The sequence below is a fragment of the Falco peregrinus genome, chromosome 1, assembly GCF_023634155.1.
Source record: "Falco peregrinus isolate bFalPer1 chromosome 1, bFalPer1.pri, whole genome shotgun sequence".
NCBI lineage: Eukaryota > Metazoa > Chordata > Aves > Falconiformes > Falconidae > Falco > Falco peregrinus.
The window spans coordinates 57,894,436-57,912,803 of record NC_073721.1 but is presented as its reverse complement, the minus strand read 5'-3'; the positions used below and the strand labels follow the sequence as shown (position 1 = coordinate 57,912,803).

Here is an 18,368-nt window from a genome sequence, read left to right as displayed (position 1 = left end):
CTGATGTACGTAGAGCATTAGGTGGTCAGGATTCTCTCTGGTGCTGCTAAGAAGACGGTGGGGTTTTTAGTGGGGAGCAGTGCTGGGCATCTGTTCCTAAGTGCATAAAAGAGCTGATGTCTCATGAACCTGTGGTAATAAACTGAGAACCTGAAAATACTGTGAAGAGTGGTGAGACTTGATCTCTCTCTACACTGTCGTTCACCCTTTCCAACCTTCCCATTTGGAGCAAAACTGCTGTCCTTCGGTCCTGTGCATTGTTTGCCCTTATTTTTAGACAATGGACATTTCTTTTGCCTGCTGAGCGACTACAGCTGTCTGTAACGTCTCCAGCTCCGAGAACTTGTTTTGTTATTACTGTAACAGGTCAGATTCGGGTGTAGTAACAGGCAGTTTGGTACTGTGGGATACATGCAGAGAGGCAGCACGACCAGATGGGTAACTTACTGGAAAAGGTCTCATAACATGTTGGCTCCAGTCTCAGCTCAGCTCCAGGCTGCCAAGTCACCCTGGGCAATTGCTTCCATTTAAATTTATCTTGCTTCTCTATCTGCATTTCCCCATCAATAAAGCAGTGATAATGTTCCTTTCCTCTTTCATAATCTGCTTTGTCATCCCATGATCAAAAGCATTACACAAAAAAATAACTACTGTTATTAATATTTCCACATGACCCAGAAGAAGAGAGTGCCTTATCAGTAATTCTGTTATTCTTTCTCTACCAGTCTTTTGGCTCTTATCCCATACTTTCTTTAAACTTGTGGTGTAACTCATATGGCAATGAACAGGCATTGCTTAAAGCAATTTGTGCAATCAGGTTATGTATCTTCCAAATCTTCTGATACTGGTAGATGTTTCATGTTTAGTCAGTTTCTTGGCATGCATGTGATCGTTTCCCCCTTTCTGCCCATAGCAGGAAGAAATTAATTTTGCAAATGCAGGTATCTATAATTCTTATAAGTAACATCAGGATATTTTTAGACTTATTACTGCAGTTTTAAAATGCAGAGTATGTGCAACGTACCTCTGGATAAAAATTTATTGGTAAAGGAAGTGATAAAATGATTTATCTAGCTCTCCCCCAAAAAAATTTTCTACAATTCTTCCATTGATTCTTAATGTTTGAAAAAGATAGCATTAACCTTCCATAGTTCCTTCCCCAGATGGTGCAGGAGCAACAGGTAAGAGTGAGATCATCTGTTTCTTTGGCAACTGTATCTGTCAGTATGGACTACTGATATATGGGTGTTTAGAGAATTTGTTCGTTTATGGTCTGGGATATCTCTTTGTTGTGCATACTAGCTGTGAATGTTGATTTAGAAGACATGCATTTGACATTTTCAGAGTATCAACGAAGGTCTCAGCTTGTGACTTTTAATCCTGTATCTAGATGGAGCTGTGGTTGGATCTCTGTTCAGCCCTTCATCCCCTCTAAACACAAGAGACCTACAGACAACTTGAGAAGTCAGCCCAGTCTTTAGCAAGACTGTTCATCCTTAATAAGAGCAAACACAAAGTCCCACAACCTGATCACCCACATGTTAACACCAGCTCAGTCAGTAACCAGCCAAGCCTCTGTCTCAGCATAGCACAATACAAGAATGTAGAGACAAAGGTATTTGGATCTGGAAACAAGCATGAAGAACAACAAATTATGCCCCAGAAAGATAACACATTGCGGGACTTATCTGATAACTTATATGTGCAACACAGATTTTAGACAAATTTGGGACCAGATCCCAAATACACGGTGTTAAACATCAGGGCAGGTGATGAGATTTTGCACTGAGATCTCTTTGCATACACTCCCAGCCCTGGACAGAAACGAGTGGATGTCCAGCATCTTCCCTGTTGCAGTTCTCTTCCACTCTCTTCCTCCCTCCACCATAAAAGGCTCTACCTGTTACCAGCTACTATTAAACAGGTCCAGACTGAAGAAGATTGACTTAGCCTGGCACATGAGAAAGAGCTGAAAGAATTGAATTTACTAATTCAACCACACCAACACAGACTGTCATATAACATGGTTAACAGTTCTGTAACATCCAAATGATTGACACAAAGAGGACAATGATCTGTGGCTCTGCATGGCCAGAGGGAAATAAAGAAACATTAGGAAAACTGCTCCACCTCTACGAAAGTTAGCTTGAAAGAGAGATTTTATAAATTTTCTAGGTAACTCATTTCAGAAGGTATCGGTACCCAGATACGTATCAGAGTGACAGACAAGGTAAACTTGATCCTGCTTCAGGAGGAGAAAAGAGGACGAGCCCAGGTGAACCTACAAGGTGTCATATGGAATTGCTGCCACGTGATGCCCATGTTTACACTGGAAGGCAATAAACAGGATAATCATGCCATGTCAATTATATTGCATGGAAACCAACTAACCACTGGTGTCCCTGCCAGCCTTGGCTGCCAGGGAAGGAAGTTATAGGACATCTATATATGTACACCAGCCCAAGAGATCAATCCCCAGATACCTGGGTGCTGTTTCCAAAACAACTTCAAACCTTCTTCTTTGACAGGTGTAAAGTAAGACTGCAATTGGAAAAATTGGAAAAAGTTGCCACCTTTCCTTTCCAAACACATACAGTATCCAAGTAACAAGGAGTAAATCCATACCTAGAGCCTCTAGGTACCATCTCAATATAATCAGCAAAAAGAAACAATACAAAAAGCAACACGATGTAATGCAGAGAAGCCCACAGACAGCTGTGATACAACTTCTCCCATCCACCCCAACGCCTCCATGAAGCAACAGGGGATAAATTACATTGCCTAAGTGGCGTTATGGGTACGTGCAGCTGTACTTGCAAGATTTGTACATGCTAAGAGAGGCACAGGAGTCGTTAGATCACCCTTACATATGCTCCCATTTGGCAAAGGGGAACTAGAAGTCTTGAATTTCCAGAGGTACACCCATTTTCAGACTTCTCACAAGCATCACCACTATTTCACTGTCCTCATTCTCCAAGCGTCAGCCAGGAGGAACCAAAAAGCTGTGTAGTTTTGGCCAAGAGGTATTATTAAGAGGTCAGACTTCCTTTGTTCCATCTCAGATCCTTTTGCCCCTCTTGCAGTGATATGTGGTGCAATCTCACATCAATCACTGGAAAATATTTTTTAGCAAGTTCTTTCATTTCCATTTAAAGATAAACTAGCTAAAAATTATACCTTGTCCAGACATCAACACTGTTGATGTGGACAGAGTGGGTAGTTACAACTGCTGGGCATCTGAAGAAACAGTTATCAGAGGGAAACATCATGGAAACAGACTTTGAAACAGGCTGCAAGCAGTACACAGAAGTGCCTTGGCTTTCACAGAGAACAGGATTGGGAACAAAGGAAGCAGCTGAACCAACAAACAAACACAAATTTTCTTTCTTCAGAAAGTGTTCCCAAGGATGTTATGCATTCAGTAAGGGAATAAATGTTCTTAACGTTTACCTAAAACTAGGGGGGGGGTATTGCATTAAACATCATTATTTTGACTCAGAAATGCCTCTGACATGCTTTATAAAAACATGTAGTTAATGTAGTTACGGCACTTTTTCTTGTATCCTCCTCCAGGATTTTTCTGAAGAAGCAGGAGCAATACCTCATGGGAGGTGTAATCTTGTGCAGGAACTGACACTAAGCTGCAGCACCAACACTGCACTGCAGCAGTAATTCCAATCTGAATTTTTCAATTAAGACTCAAGAGTTTTGAAACCAAAACTTCGCTATGGAATAAATACACTTTATGGTGGGGGCACTCCTTCTAAATATCTTTTTTTTTTTTTTTACTCCAAGTAAAATTTGGTACTGAACGGGAAGCTACCAAAAAGCTGTAGCTCAATATGATGGTGAGGCCGAAGCCAGCCATCTGGCATGAGGTGTTCTCCTTTCACTGGATTTGATGTACCTGAAAACCAGAAAATATTTGCAAATATGATGAGTGAGGTCAAAAATATCCTGAAGTCTCACAGGAAGAAGATAGCATGGATTTACTGTAGATTCTGTACACAAATAAAAATTTATTTGCTGTTGATGTCTCTTTTTTTTTTTTTTTATGGTGAGGATGGAAGAGTTATGCTTAAGGAAACAGCACAGAAATAATAAGGCACATGATTGTAATTAACAAAATTAGGGTGCACTAAGTCACCCCATTCCCTCACAGGATGGTTAGCAGCAGCCAATATGAAGGTAAAGATGTCGATGCTGGTGAATTAACTTGCTAAGAAAAATTCCATAACACACCAGGACAACTCACTGGAAGCAAGAGTGTTTACACCACAACACAAATAGGTCCTCATGTGCCTGAGAATTCAGCCCAAAGTCGGTAAATATCATCCACCATTTTGTGAAATAAATTTTGGACCTACAGGGCATAACACACCAATGAGGATTACAGTTTGATTATTTTGGTTTATTTGCTTAGGAGGGAGTTAATTCAGCCTAGATTAAAAGCTTACATTGCAGCAATGGTTCACCCTGACATAAATACTGTGCCTGGGATGTGTTGCCAACATGCGCTTTGCTTTCAGCAGCCAAGTCTTCACATTTTATGTGTCTTTTCTACAAGCGTGTCACCATCAGTTTCTTTCACACCAAAGTAAGCCACAGATAGACACACAGCCTCCAGACTGTCTTTTATCACTACAGGTAATCCTATTTTCGCAGTGAAATTAACTGTGCTCATATTCTGGCTGGAGTCCTCCAGGATCTAGCAGTCTAAAGCAACCTTCCTGTGAGTAAGAACGAATGAAAGCATCAAGAACAGGTATACCTGACTTACAAGGAAGATTTATACCCAAGACCCCTTTTGTCTAGTTTTCATTTTTGAACTGAAAGGGAGCTCTTTAAAAAAGAGTAGTCAAGACTGCTCCTAAACAAAGAGGTAAAGATGAATACCTTTGTCAGGCAGACATACTGCTAATTGAAGAGCAGAATATGATCCAAGCCCCAGCACCAACATCTGTGAGTGAATCTTAACTTTTAACCTTCACTGTCTACTACTACTGCAGCACTACTTTACTGGCTTCTGCCGAGGATATAGTCATACAAAGCACCTGACAGAGAAGCCGCAGTCTCACAGTGACATTCTCATGTGTCTTTTCAGCAGTGTGGACCATCATAGCCATGTTAGATCTAGCCTCTTTATGTTACATTGGCCTCCCACATGATACCAAATCACACCTGTGTTCTTGGTCCTTATCTACAAGTTAATCAACGTTTTCAGTTCAGCAAAAAGGTTGCCTGAAGCTCCTCTCTGGAGACCATTGCTGATAAAGGTCCTCAAGCTCTGTGAATGTCATCTCTGGGCAAGGCTTCCCCTGGCGCTGCTCCTACAGGGACTAAGACATACTACGGGGCTTTATCGCATTGTGCTTTTTGCATACAGCTCAGCTCAGCAGCACTCATCTAGATGCATGTGAAAGAACACCAAGATATCACAGACACATCAAACAAAACAGCTCTCTGCTCAGAGGGTACAGGCAAGCATGAATCACTGATTACAGGGATCAGCCACACTGCTTAATGTGGAACCAGATGAACTGCAGACTGCTGTCTTGGTGGAACTGGAACAACCAGAACAAACCTAGAACAGATTCTGCAGGTTCTTTAACAGTGTATAAGAAAATCTATTGGGAATCAATGAACAAAAATGCATCTAAATGTATTTTTCACAATAAAATACTGAAGATGAGAAGTTGTACCTTCTCCCCATCAAAGGAATACCTCAAAAATCCTGAAGCAATTCCTGCAACAAGTAAATGTCTGTTATCAATTTTCATATTATTTATGAACGCCCTTGAATGTCCAAATAACAACTAATAGTGCTGTAAACACAGATCTGCTGATACTCAACTTGTGGTTTCTGTTCAGTGTCAAGCAAAGTATACTTTGCTCTTAAACTCAACATATCATTGTGCAACAGTAAGCAGGATAGAGTAAAATATGATCCTTACCAAGGATGATCAAAAATGCCAAGGTACAATAACTTTTAAGAAGATGTGGGAGTCTGTAAGCTCAGGAAAAGGCAATGCTCAGCTTACTTACCTAAGTGATGAGGTGTCACACAGATCAGCCCAAGGAAATTTGTAAATACAGAAAGCCTATTTCAAAATCAAAGCACATACTTCAACATCATTTTCTGTTGACAGCTGCTGAAGTTGCTTACATACGTTTGAAAGAAACTACATGCTAGCCTCGTGCTGTGTTACTTATTAGCACAGCACATCATGAAATGCATATCAGCTCTTGCAGAAACATCCATCCAGGTCTACTGGAACTTTCTGAGTGCAAATTAGAAAGTCACATCCTAAGCAGAGTCTGCCACTGCCTTTTAACTCCGCAAGCCAAATGGCTGAGGAGGAGTGAAGGGTCATGAATTGCTGCATGGACCTGTGTCCTCTCAAAGCACCATGTGGTTCTACATTGCTGCCATCATCACCTACTCATTTCCAGCTTCTCTTCTCCACCCAGGCTTCTCCCTTGTTCATTTCCACTGCCTCCACCCTTTTCAAACCTGTTTTAAAACAGGTTTTGACATTTTAAAAAATTATAAAACATTTAAAAAGCTGTTTCAACCACTTGCTAACCAGAAGCCTCCTCTAAACAAGAGGATAATGAAGTCTACTAGAACACATAGTACTATCACAAAAAGGGTTTAAAGATCATCCCCATTCAATGGAGGACAATAGCTGCAATACCACCTGTGCTGGTACAGTATTAGAGCATGGTCGCTGCTCTCACCTTTGCATTTGAGACAGAGATGAACTTAACATTTACCTAAGGTTCTTTACCCTTTACCAGTCCTTCAGTCAGTCATTGGCTCATCCTCCTAATGCCCCTGCTGAAGTCTTTGCTTTAGAGATGAGGAACTAAGGTTTTGAGGAAACTCATCTTCTCCAAAGCTACACCAAGAACAGTGGAATTCATGTGGGAACATCACACGTAATAACTTTAACGGCCAGAACAGGCTTTTATTCTTGCACACAGAATTACACAGAAGCCATAAAGGCTGCAAGAAGATGCATGTGTACCTACATACAATCCATTCATACCTAGGACTAGAGATGCAATTATTTCCACAGCAGTAAGGAGGTGCTCTGACCAAGAACCCTAAACAAACAGCACATTAATGAGCTCCTTGCTTATACATAGCATTGTCCTTCTCAGTGGCTGCTTGTGCTGCTATCAAGGCACAGAGCCTGTTTTTCATCTCCACACTTCTTACCATGTATACAATACAATAAATTGCATACAATAAAATATACACTACATTCTATACACTCCACTCCACCGTGACCGTCAAAGACTTGAGAAGGGGAAAAACCTGGAAGTAATCTCCTAGACTAGAGAACACGAAATGGGTAACCTGGGGGAAACTAGGTTTTTGCATGTGTTTAGATGGTAGCGATGAACTGAGGAAGAGTGGGAGCAGACTTGGATGACATGGACAGGTGAAAACAAAAAGACTGAATAGAAAGGAACAGAAGTTGTTAAGAACTGCAGCGGTGAAGCTGATCCACATAATATTAGCTGAGATTACCCATTAATTTGTTACTCATATTAACAACTATGGTTATGACTTTGTTATTATAAATGTGACTTAGGACCAGGGTTCCATTTTGACAGGTATCTTGGTAGTTATGCAATTAGATCTTGATCTAATCAGCTTACAATTACAGTAAGAAAAGCCATGCTTCAGGATATGACATCACAGGGAGGAGCTTCTAGTGATAAACAGTTGCTTTTATACCTGTTTGTTTCAGTTTCTTAGCCAGTTAGGAAATCCTTGTTTACAGGCCTTGTTGCAACTGGGCAGCTACCCATGTAACTACTACTCTGTCCTTGTGCTGATTCCTATTGCCAAGCATTTGTCCCGGGTGGCTTTTAGGGCTTCTCTCCATTACCGCAAAGACAGCCTGTCTGAGCGGCCAGTGGCATCAGGAACTGAGACACCCTGAAAAGACAGCAACGTCCTTTTGAAAAAGGACGTTTGTCCTTTGAAATGTCCTAGGATTTCTCTCAACCATGGCAAAAATCAGTGACCACAGTCGTTCTCACAGAGAACCAATTCCACCCTAAAGCTGCCAGCCCAGGCGGCTGCCTGCTGGTACTGCCCATACCGCCTGCCAGCCACCCTTGCACGGGGGCTGCTGCCGGCCCCTCGCACCAGTGCTGCAGTCAGAGAGAGGCACAAAGTGCGCACAGTCTTTGGAAAACTGCCTGTCAAAGATGGGTATGCTTTGCTTCAGCTGTGGCACTGCACAGCAAAAATGTCCTCCTTGTGCAGAGGGGCTGCTGCCTACAACCTACAGTGTCCATGCCTCCTTAGATCTTGTACATGTCTATATAATATGGGATTATTTTTTTTATTATTATGGTTTAGCTGTAGCAATCATCTATGATCATGATCTCCTGATCACGATGCATGCACGTCTTCAGTCATTTCCACGCACCAACAGTTTCCTTTGGAGAACAGGGCCATGAAAGCAATTTCGTTATTATGATGGTGTTACGTGGGATTTAGGTGATATAAAGCAAAATGTGGGTAATACTGCCTTTCCAACTTTTAAAATCAACAAGCGGTGTAATATTGGGAGTTTGCTGTGAAATTACACAGCAACAAGGCTCAGATTTAATCCTATAAAGACAAATGCAAGGCTTTATCTAATGAGAATGCTGGCTGAAATTAGCTTGTCACATTAAAGAAAAAAAAAAAAAGTAGCTGTAGGCCATTCCAGGAAAAGCTTTCTGGAGCCTTGGCCTTTGCTAAATATGAAGTAGGGCAAGCCAATATTTATAAAGACTTTTTTGTCTCCTGAAAGAAATATTTCTGTGAAACACATCCATGTAGAAGATGTTACTTTATATTTTACTCTTAGACCATCCAACAAACGGTTCCCTCCTGGAAGATGAGCGAGCCCTGCCACCAAGAAAGGGACATGCTAAGCCCCATTTTCTGGCTGTGTGAGGCAGCCGGCAGCCTGCTGGGAGCCTCTGGGAACAGAGTACCTGGTGTGCTCCGACAGGACCACACACAGGCAGGCAGGTCTGGGCGGCCCCACTGAAACCAAGACCTGCTCGGGGTCTAGTTCCGCTGATGGGCACACAGGGTGAAATGCAACCGTGCTCAGCCAGCACAGCAGCCTCTCCAGAAAGAAACTCTCCCATGGTTAAGTCGTGGAAATGCAGAGCCCTGCATGAAAGCAGCTTCAAGGGACCTTCAAAGACTTCTGTGAAGAAAGGGGGGGGGGGGGGGGGGGGGGGCTTGAAAGCCATACCCCCTTCCAGTGGTTTTGGCTGGTGGACCAGCCCTTGGAAAACAAGAGTTTTGCAACAACCAGTCCCTTCCCACATGCAGGAAGCCTTCTGGAAGTCAATCTCCACTACACTACGTCAGCTGGCAGAGAAGGTAAGGGAGGATCACGGGAAGTCACTGGATGGCAGAATAAATTCAAGGCCTTTCAGTGGTGAAGGCAAAACTGATTTTTGCCACAACAAGGATGAGGCATTGTGATTGCAGGAAAAGTTTCTGTAACATGGAAACCAGAGGCCGGACAAAGACTGCTGTCGATTCACGGAGTTTATGTAGGCTCAGGAGGGGACTGGAGTTGTGCTGCATTCATAGAACAATTGTACTTGGCCTGGGAAGCTAACTGATGCTGAAGTGACCCGCGGCTGAAGAGCACACTGTGCAGTGTGCGCTGTGTGCTTTCACTCTGCTCTCATACTCCTCCCCAGGCGCTGGCCTTTGGCCACTCTCCAACAAGGGGCAGCAGAGACCTTTGGTCTGATCCAGCACGGCCACTTTTGTGCCCCTGTGCACTGCAACAGAGGAGCAGGGAAGTGGAGAGCCCAGGCACCCCGGGTGTGTGACCCCTGCTCCTGATGCTGCCAATGGCCCCCTGTTTTGCTGGTGCCTCAAGCAAACCCTGTCGGATGATCAATGCTCAGACTATGCACGATTAAACACTTCTCTCCAACATCTCCACATACCATCCTATACAGCTGCAGAGAAATGGTACCATCCTGGCAGTGAATCCAGATTCTGCAGAAATGGATGCACGACTGTTTGCAAGAGCCACCAAGCTTTTGCAGTTTTAAAGTAAGAAACAGGGCAGTCATGCAGCTGTTAATGAAATGCTTTCTGCCAGTTTTGAAGTAAATACAAGGGTCAGTTGTCTTTGTGTAAGAGTTAGCCCTAGCTACTACGCAGAAAAGGTGTTTTCAGGCCAGTCTGAAAAGGACCAGCTTTTCTCAAGTAGGCATTTTTGCTGCCCATGCAAGAGGCAAAGAAGAGAAAAAAGAAATGTCCATAACAATTTACTTCGCAATGTAAGTATATAGACCTCCCCGAAGAATAAGGACCTGAAACCGGGCCTGGTGCTGTCCTGTGACACTAAGAAAGAGCATTTAGGTTCCTGTCCAGTGCAAAGTGAGCTGAGAGATACCAAAGCAAAATCCCTTAGTGGCCTCCAAGTGCCAAGCATTTTGGGGTATGGCAATTAAATGCAAACACTACTTTTGACTCAGGAGCCAGATCTCTGAGCCACAGACCTCAGGAACCACAAAACTCTTGAAAGAGGTGGGCAGGGAAAAGCATGCTTCAGTGTTTGTCCTGCCCAAAAGCATTTACTATAGGTCAATTCTGGGGGCATACTGTCAATCCAATTGAAACTTTGGACTGCTTCTGGTATCACTATTCTTACAACTTTTGACATGAAAATTTTAGCCAAACTCAAATGTGCCCAGAAATTGCAACAGCTGTCTCTTGGGAATGATACATACCTCTCAGATTGTAGTTGCATACATAATGTAGGAGGAAATCCTTCTGATTCATGGGTAAGCCTCATTCCTATCAGATTTCAACACACACTAGTAGCCTAATTCTTGTTATTATGCTCACACTATGTACAAATACAATCTTTTGTCTGACACAAAGGGAAAAAGTCAGGAGATCATGATCATAGATGATTGCTACAGCTAAACCATAATAATAAAAAAAAATAATCCCATATTATATAGACATGTACAAGATCTAAGGAGGCATGGACACTGTAGGTTGTAGGCAGCAGCCCCTCTGCACAAGGAGGACATTTTTGCTGTGCAGTGCCACAGCTGAAGCAAAGCAAAGCATACCCATCTTTGACAGGCAGTTTTCCAAAGAACACAGCTCAGGCTATCAGACTCTGACTCTGAGAAAGTACCAATGGCTCTTGCAGTCTGAATTATTTCCATGCCATCTTTCAACTCTCTGTCCTCATCTATGTCACTCTTAACAAATTGAAACTGTGTAGAAATGGTGATTAAAACAAATAAATGCAAGTGGGAAATATAATCTTTTCCTAAAACAGATTTTGAGCCAAATATATTTCACTTATTTACAAATATTTAAATAAATACAGTAATTACATGACAAATACATACCCACAAAAAAAAATAGAATCTATCTATATATATAAAAATATCATTTTTGAGCAAAGACTAATGCTGGGAAAGTAAATATCTACAGAAATAGACATGTAGGCCTAACTAGTTAAGTCATTGTTGCTACATTCAAGTGACTATTCCTGTGCAATGAAATGCATCGTGTAGGATTCCCCAATTTGCTTTCAAAGTCCCCGCTTGTCTTGCTGCCCCCAAATGCATTCCAACCTACACCGCTCTGACCTTGGTATAGACTAAAACTTCACTGTACACGCCAGTACCTCTCTCCTCCCTAACAGTTTTTTAAAACGTTCCTTTGAGGACTTCTCTCATTCATTTAGGTGTTAAAATCCTGCTGCACAACATTTTTGTCAAGAATGTAAGGGCTACCACATAACGGTTCCTACTACACTCTCACAAAGGTTTTCTAATTCAACTTAATGGTTTTTAACACAGTCTCATTTCTTGTGATGTGTATCACAACACATGGCATGGCTCCACTAATAAAATTAAGTTCTCTGAAAGAGTATATAGGTACAGCGCAGATAAAATCTCCCTGGCTCTCTGCTGTGCCACAGGTAACTTGCTCCTGATTTTCGAGGGAAAATAAAATGTGGTGCTCTGTGGCATGATAAAGAAAGGCAGCTAGGATGGGGAATGGACAACGATGCTCCTCACAGACCCTGTCACCTAGCACTGCTTCTTCTAGCTCTTGCCTGTAAAGACCTTCCTCCATATCTGGCTTTGGAAGCAAATCTACAGTGATATGTAACTTCATACCTGCAATCAGGAAGTTAAATGTCTGCTCAAAATGAAGATACAGGGTAAAAACTAATAAAAGATAAAGAACTAAGGTAAACAGCTATGGATTTCTGGAAGTTCTTTGGTCCTTAGGAATGCAAAGGCTGTGTTTTCCAATCATTATAAAAGGCCGAGAAAGAAATAAACATCCCTGACTTTAAGGCCAGAGGCAGTTACTTGGCTATCAACTCTGTAAGCAGGTGGTTATCTTGATGCTATCGGCTTGTCAGGGCAATTTAGGCATTCCCTTGGGCTGGTATCATTTATGCCAGAAAACAGTTCAAATGAAGTTACAATGACAGAAGAAGAACTGAACCATCCTTTCATTCTTCTCTGAAGATGTGCTCTTTTCAAGAAAAGGCAATATTCCTGTGCTGGGCTCAACAGCAGAAGAGCAAGAATTAAACAGCGATCTCCATGAAGACACATACACTTGCTGAGCATGCAAAGGTTCACATTCACTTCCTTTCCATTGCATTCCTGCCTTGTTCTTTCTCTCTGAGGCACCTATTTGAGTTGACCTTCAGCTCGTTTTCTCCAGCCCAAGTAACTGCTGAGATTTTTTTTCCCTTCACTTCCACTTCCACCCATTCTACCAAGTCCCCAGAAACATCTCCATGGTACTGGTTTTGCCTTGAAAGTCTGGCATTTTGAACACACTTCCGTAAACATTTGAAAGAAAAAAGTTGTTTGGGGATAAGATATATAATGCTTCTCTTTCTTATGGTTTCTTTTTTTTCTTTTAAGCAAACAGAAAATCAGAGGTGCCTGTATGTTTTTCTGCTGTCTGCAAAAAAACCTGACAGGTACAGAAGATGACACCAAAGCTCCCATGTTACCCCACAGGCTCTGGCAGCCACTCGAATCAGTGCTGGCATTTTTGTGCAGAAGCAGAGGTACAACCTGCATCTCAGTGCATCAAAAAAACGCAGCTGAGAATTAACAGTTGAATTTATTCAGCAAAACTGGCTCTGAAGCTTGTTAGCAGTTAAGCCACTTCACAGTACAACACGGTAGATTTTTGATGTTTCCACTAACAGTAACATTCTACAAACTGGAAGCTATTGTTATACAAAACTGTACTCTAAGAATAGTCCAAATTCAAATATGCAATCAGTATTTGAAACCACAGTAGTAACACTTCATACAGACAGACAAGTTACAGTGCTTGCTTATATTCTCTGCTTTCAGAACTGAACTACTGGGAACAGAACTGAACAAGGGAAGACTGTGATACTCACACAGATCTGCCTTTCTCAGATTTCTCATTCTTATGATTTTCACAGCGAGTGAGCAGCACGGACATTCTTCGCTCTGCAGAAAAATGACAAAGTTATTACCTGCATTAATATTAAGTTGTTTATGCTTCATAAAACATGCCCTCCAATAAGTGTGTGTTGCAATTTCCAAAGCCATGCAGCAAAATTGGAAGATGAACTACTTGCACTGCTTTGCAAGTTGAAACCATGTCTATGTCAAGTTAAAGAAAGAGGCAGAAAAAGAGGATATAATTCCTCTGTGCATGTAAGTTACTGACAGAAGAAATAACAGTAAAATGGAAAACATAGTAAAATGGTTTAAAATAAAATTAATGCTTGCATTACATCACAGGTCATTTTAATTTAAAAGAAATCTTTGTCAACAATTAAGCTGGAAAAATAAGCTAGCAAAGAACAAGCGTGTATGTGAAGCACCTCCATTAAACACCTGTAGAGAAAGAAAAAATAAGTTTAATTATCTTGAACAGTTGAAATTTCACACAGAAAGCAGATATTTTCTTTGGATAATTTCATTTAGTCAAAATTCCAACTTTCCATTTAATATCTTTATCAGGAATTTTTCCCAGAAACAGTGAAGAGCAAATACATGAAAGGTTGCGAGACACTCAGCTGTTGTGGTCAGGAAGAAGAGAATGAGGGGATACAAGGAACTGCTGGGAAACAGAAGCAATCCACGGTAAAATATAAAATCACGGTGCCAAGGATTTCCTTATCTTAGCTATGTTCAAAATCATCACGACCCCAGAGGAAAATGAAACTGTTCAGGGAGTGAGGCACCTCTGGCACAAATGCAGCAGAACCTACATGAAAGAAAACGGCTTAGGCAGAGTCGTTAACAAAACATCCCCATGCAAACCAGATGATGGGTATTTGTAAAAACGATCGTTAGCTGAAACAGCAAGCACAGAAGGAAAGACAAAGAACTAGACACAACCACACAACCCCAAAAAATTATTAATTCCAACAGATTTTAGTACCTTTAGAAACTTCAGCTATTGCTTCACCAAAGTAATTAATTACCTAATCCCTCTCCCACTCTCTGCTAGCAAAATGACTTCATTGAATTCTTTTGAGGGGATTATGTCACTTTTTACAGTTAGGTACTGACCCAGCTGAGAACCTGGATACAAACTCCCCTATCACTCTTGAATTATAATAAGCCAAGCTTGGTCTGTATTTATGTCTCCCTCCAAAACAGAAGAGCACGTTTTAATGTTTTCTGTCTGGTTTCAGGTTCTGGATGGAATATTTTCCCTGCCTCCCCATCACCAAGAAGCCTCTAGTTTTTCTCATGAGGGTGTTGCAGTGGTTAAAGGCAAAGGGAAGAGCAGAGAGGACAGTCTGGTTCCTTGCTTTGTACATGTACTTCCCACACAAAGACCATTGCCAGGCTCTGTTCATTACCCTCCCCTCCTTTCAGAAGGATTAACCTGTAGATCCTTAGTGTTTCTTCAGCCAGTTTGGTTAAACACTCAACGTTTTTTATTTCTTAAGCCATGGGGATCCCACATTTGAGGTCTCCAAGCATCAATGCACACTTATGTTAACACACATCCATGTTATAAAGAGAAGCCCTATAATCTTCATTTTACAGTGGGGAAGTTGACACAGAATGATTAAATAACTTGTTCACAGTGAAAAAGCAGGTTAATTTCTGAGCTGAGAAGAGGACAGAGTATGTTGACTCCTTGGAGCCCAACAGGCAGTTTTAGGGCTTCCCTCATGGCTATGTTCTATAAAAAAAAAAGCAATAAAACAAAAATTCTCAGACATTATGAACAAAGGCAAATCAAGATTTTCTTGGGCATCAGTCATGAACAAATATCAAGCTAGAACCATCTTTGTGTCCAGGATTAATCACTGTCTTTAGTCAGTGACCTTCCCATGTACACCACTACCAGGTGGCTGCTAGCACAGCAGGCTCCTGCGAGGCACCTCAGACCATTTCCCAGCCTCCATGAGCATCATCCACTGTGGCTGACCTTCCCTCTGCTACCAAAAGTGCCTCCCCAGGGCAGCCAACATCAGCAAAGCTGTCAGTCATCCTCACATAAGTAAATACATACATGAATGAATATGGACTAACAGCTCTGAAGTCCTCTTCTAGACAACAGAATCCCAGCCACAAACCTGTCTCGGGGTCATCTCCAGCTCCTAATGAATTATGGTCTGAACTTTCTCATTCTTACCTCATGAGCACTCCAGTATGAGCCCATTGTGCTCCCAGCTGCATACAAGTCCGATACAAATGTCACTTCACTGTTAGAGCCAACAGCTGGCAGTGACTCACCAAGTACCTCTGCAAACTTTAAGGAGGCACCTGCTGAGGAGCAAGACCTTATCCACACCCCACCTTCCTCATTGCATGAAAGGGAAATTATGAAGAGAGAAGGGGAGGGAATCTGCTGAGTTTATTTGATAGCTAAACACCAGCGCTGTGCGTTGGGGGGAGGAGGCTGCACACACCAAGGTGCCAAGACCTATTAGCAATTCAAGATAATGGAGTGATAACGCACAGCACTTATACATGGATACCTATGACCTGACAGCCTAAACAATGCATACCTCGGAGAAGATAACAGCAGTTCCACCTAGGCTGGAGGAAAACAGCTCTACAGCACCCCAATCAACAAACAAAAGTACTGTGGACGAAATAATCTTAAAAGACCTTCTATTTCAAGACAATTTTGCTTATTTTCCTCTTCTTGGAGGTAGAGGGCATTGAGTTGCTTGCTGGTAGATGTTTCCCCAATTTCATTCGTATACTTGGCAGGTGGATATTCTGCTTTCAGAACCGTTCCACAAACCCAAAACTTCTGAGTAAACCAAGACAAAAAAGAACAGATCCCAAACCCGGGCACATACTGATTCATCTTAAATGCTAACATCTAGATGTTTTAAACACGACGCAGTGTCATCAAGTTATGACATAAAACAGACACCTAACTTTTCCATTTTCTGGCAGAAAACCGTGCAGCAGCAGATACGCAGGTGAACAGCCCTTGCACAGGTCCAGCTAGGAACACGCCCAGACGTCCGACATGAAACGACCACTTGAGAACTGCCGGAGGTGGTACTATACACCCACAGTACCCACAGCCCGTCTCCCCCTTCTACACACACACACACCAGGACAATGCACAATAGGGTCAAATCTGGCTTTACAACTTCCCACTGAATGAAAATCACTTTACTCATCAACCACTTTAGGACCAGGAACCGACTCTCAACACCCTTCCAATTAACGAGATGTGAAACGACACAGAACACTCCCATCAACACTGCACCTGGCAAAAAAAGACCCTCAATCACACAAGCAGACTTCACTATCTATCCCCAAACTGAGAAAACTGATCTGAAAGCAGTTAAACCTGGACTGGTTTGTAAGCTTCTGCAGCAGCTGAACCGAGCCATTCCCCTGGGGAAGCCTGGCCGGGGGATGAAGGGCTATGGTAGCACCAAGGCTATGGGAGATGATTTCTGCCCACAAACAAACCGCCCTCAGCCAAGCACAGCTCCAGCCACCCGGTGCCGAGGGCTGCGGCGCCCTGGCCCTGCCTGCGGGGCCGCCGGGTGCCCACCCCCGCGGGACGGGCAGAGAAAGCAACAGAAACATCACGGGTCAAAGACAGGCCAGGGAGACCGCGCAGCACTTACCGCCACAGGCAAAACGGACGCGGCTCTGGGAAATCAGTTTAATTTATTACCAGTCAAATTAGAGTAGGATGATAAATTAAAACTAAGTATCAGAACACCTTTCCCCACTCGTACCTTCTTCCCGGGCTCCGCTTCGCTCCCACGGTCTCTCCTCCCGCAGGGCGCAGGGCCGGGGCTGCCGTCAGTCCCTGCCAGGCTGCCCCCGCCGCCCCTTCCCCGCGGGGGGACCCTCCTCACGCTGGTCCCCTGCCCCGGCGGGGACCCCCCCGGGCACAGCAGCCCCTCGGCCGCAGCCTCGCCCCGCCGGGCCGCCGGCCCTGCCCGCAGCCACTCCGGCGCGGGCCGACCGCGGGTCACGGCTCCTCCGGGCACCCCCTGCCCCGGGATGGGATGGGAGGGGAGGGGGGGCCGCCCTCCTCGCCGTAGGCAGCTCTGCTGCGGCGCCGGGCGCGCCTCCCGCCCCCTGCCCCGGGTGCCCCCCGGCCGGGCTGTGCTCCCCGCGCACTCTCCCGGCGCCCCGCCGCAGCTGCTCCGCCCGGAGCGTTTCCCCTTGAGCCGCTGCCCCCCGCCGGGGCGGGCCGTGCGTGCCGCGTGCGGGGCCCGGCCGGGCGGGGCGGGGCTCCTCGCGCGGCTCGAGCCGGGCCCACCCTGCGGGCTCCCGCCGCCCGCGCCCGCTCCCACGGCACTGCTGTGAGGCGGTGACCGAGACAGCAAACCCCAACTTTTCCATCCAGCTCCAGTTCTAGAAAAGACCACCAGTCTTCCTCCAGTAACTCGCCTGTGAGGAAGAATTAATCTCAAAACAGAAGCTACATGTCTCTCTGCTGGGCCTTCCTTGGCCATTAGTACATTTGAGTAGGTTCCCCTCTCCTCAAAACACTGGGGCTTTTTCATTATTTTTTTTTTTTTTTTTAATCTGAACAGCTTGTATTTCTTCATAACATCTGAAAACCCATCCAAAGGGACAGAGGGTTTACTTATGGAATGTCTCATTAGCTGAGAGGGAAGAAACACAAGGTATCTAATTCTGCTATATATCCACATCCAAGTACGCAGTGATGGTTGACCAACATCCATGCCTTGGTGGACAGGACTCTTGCTTATTGGGAACGACACACAACTGTCTCCTGCATTACAAACCGTCCTCCTTGTACAGCTTGAAGAGGAGGGCTGCTTTTTGTTGACAGGTTGCTCATCAGGTCCTTT

The 18,368-nt window shown here is 43.7% G+C and overlaps 1 protein-coding gene across 1 annotated transcript in view; it reads right to left on the bottom strand.

Annotated features, from left to right (window-relative positions):
* The window catches only part of LOC101920043 (cytosolic phospholipase A2 epsilon-like), a 36,662-nt gene extending 18,657 nt beyond the window's left edge, over positions 1 to 18,005 (bottom strand). Inside the window, exons 1-2 of the mRNA XM_027778513.2 lie at positions 17,277 to 18,005; positions 13,467 to 13,539 (exon numbers count right to left, since the gene is read on the bottom strand). Of these exons, the coding sequence (XP_027634314.2) occupies positions 13,467 to 13,539; positions 17,277 to 18,005 (802 nt within the window). The remainder of the gene's footprint in view (positions 1 to 13,466; positions 13,540 to 17,276) is intronic.
* Positions 18,006 to 18,368: the final 363 nt, after the last annotated feature.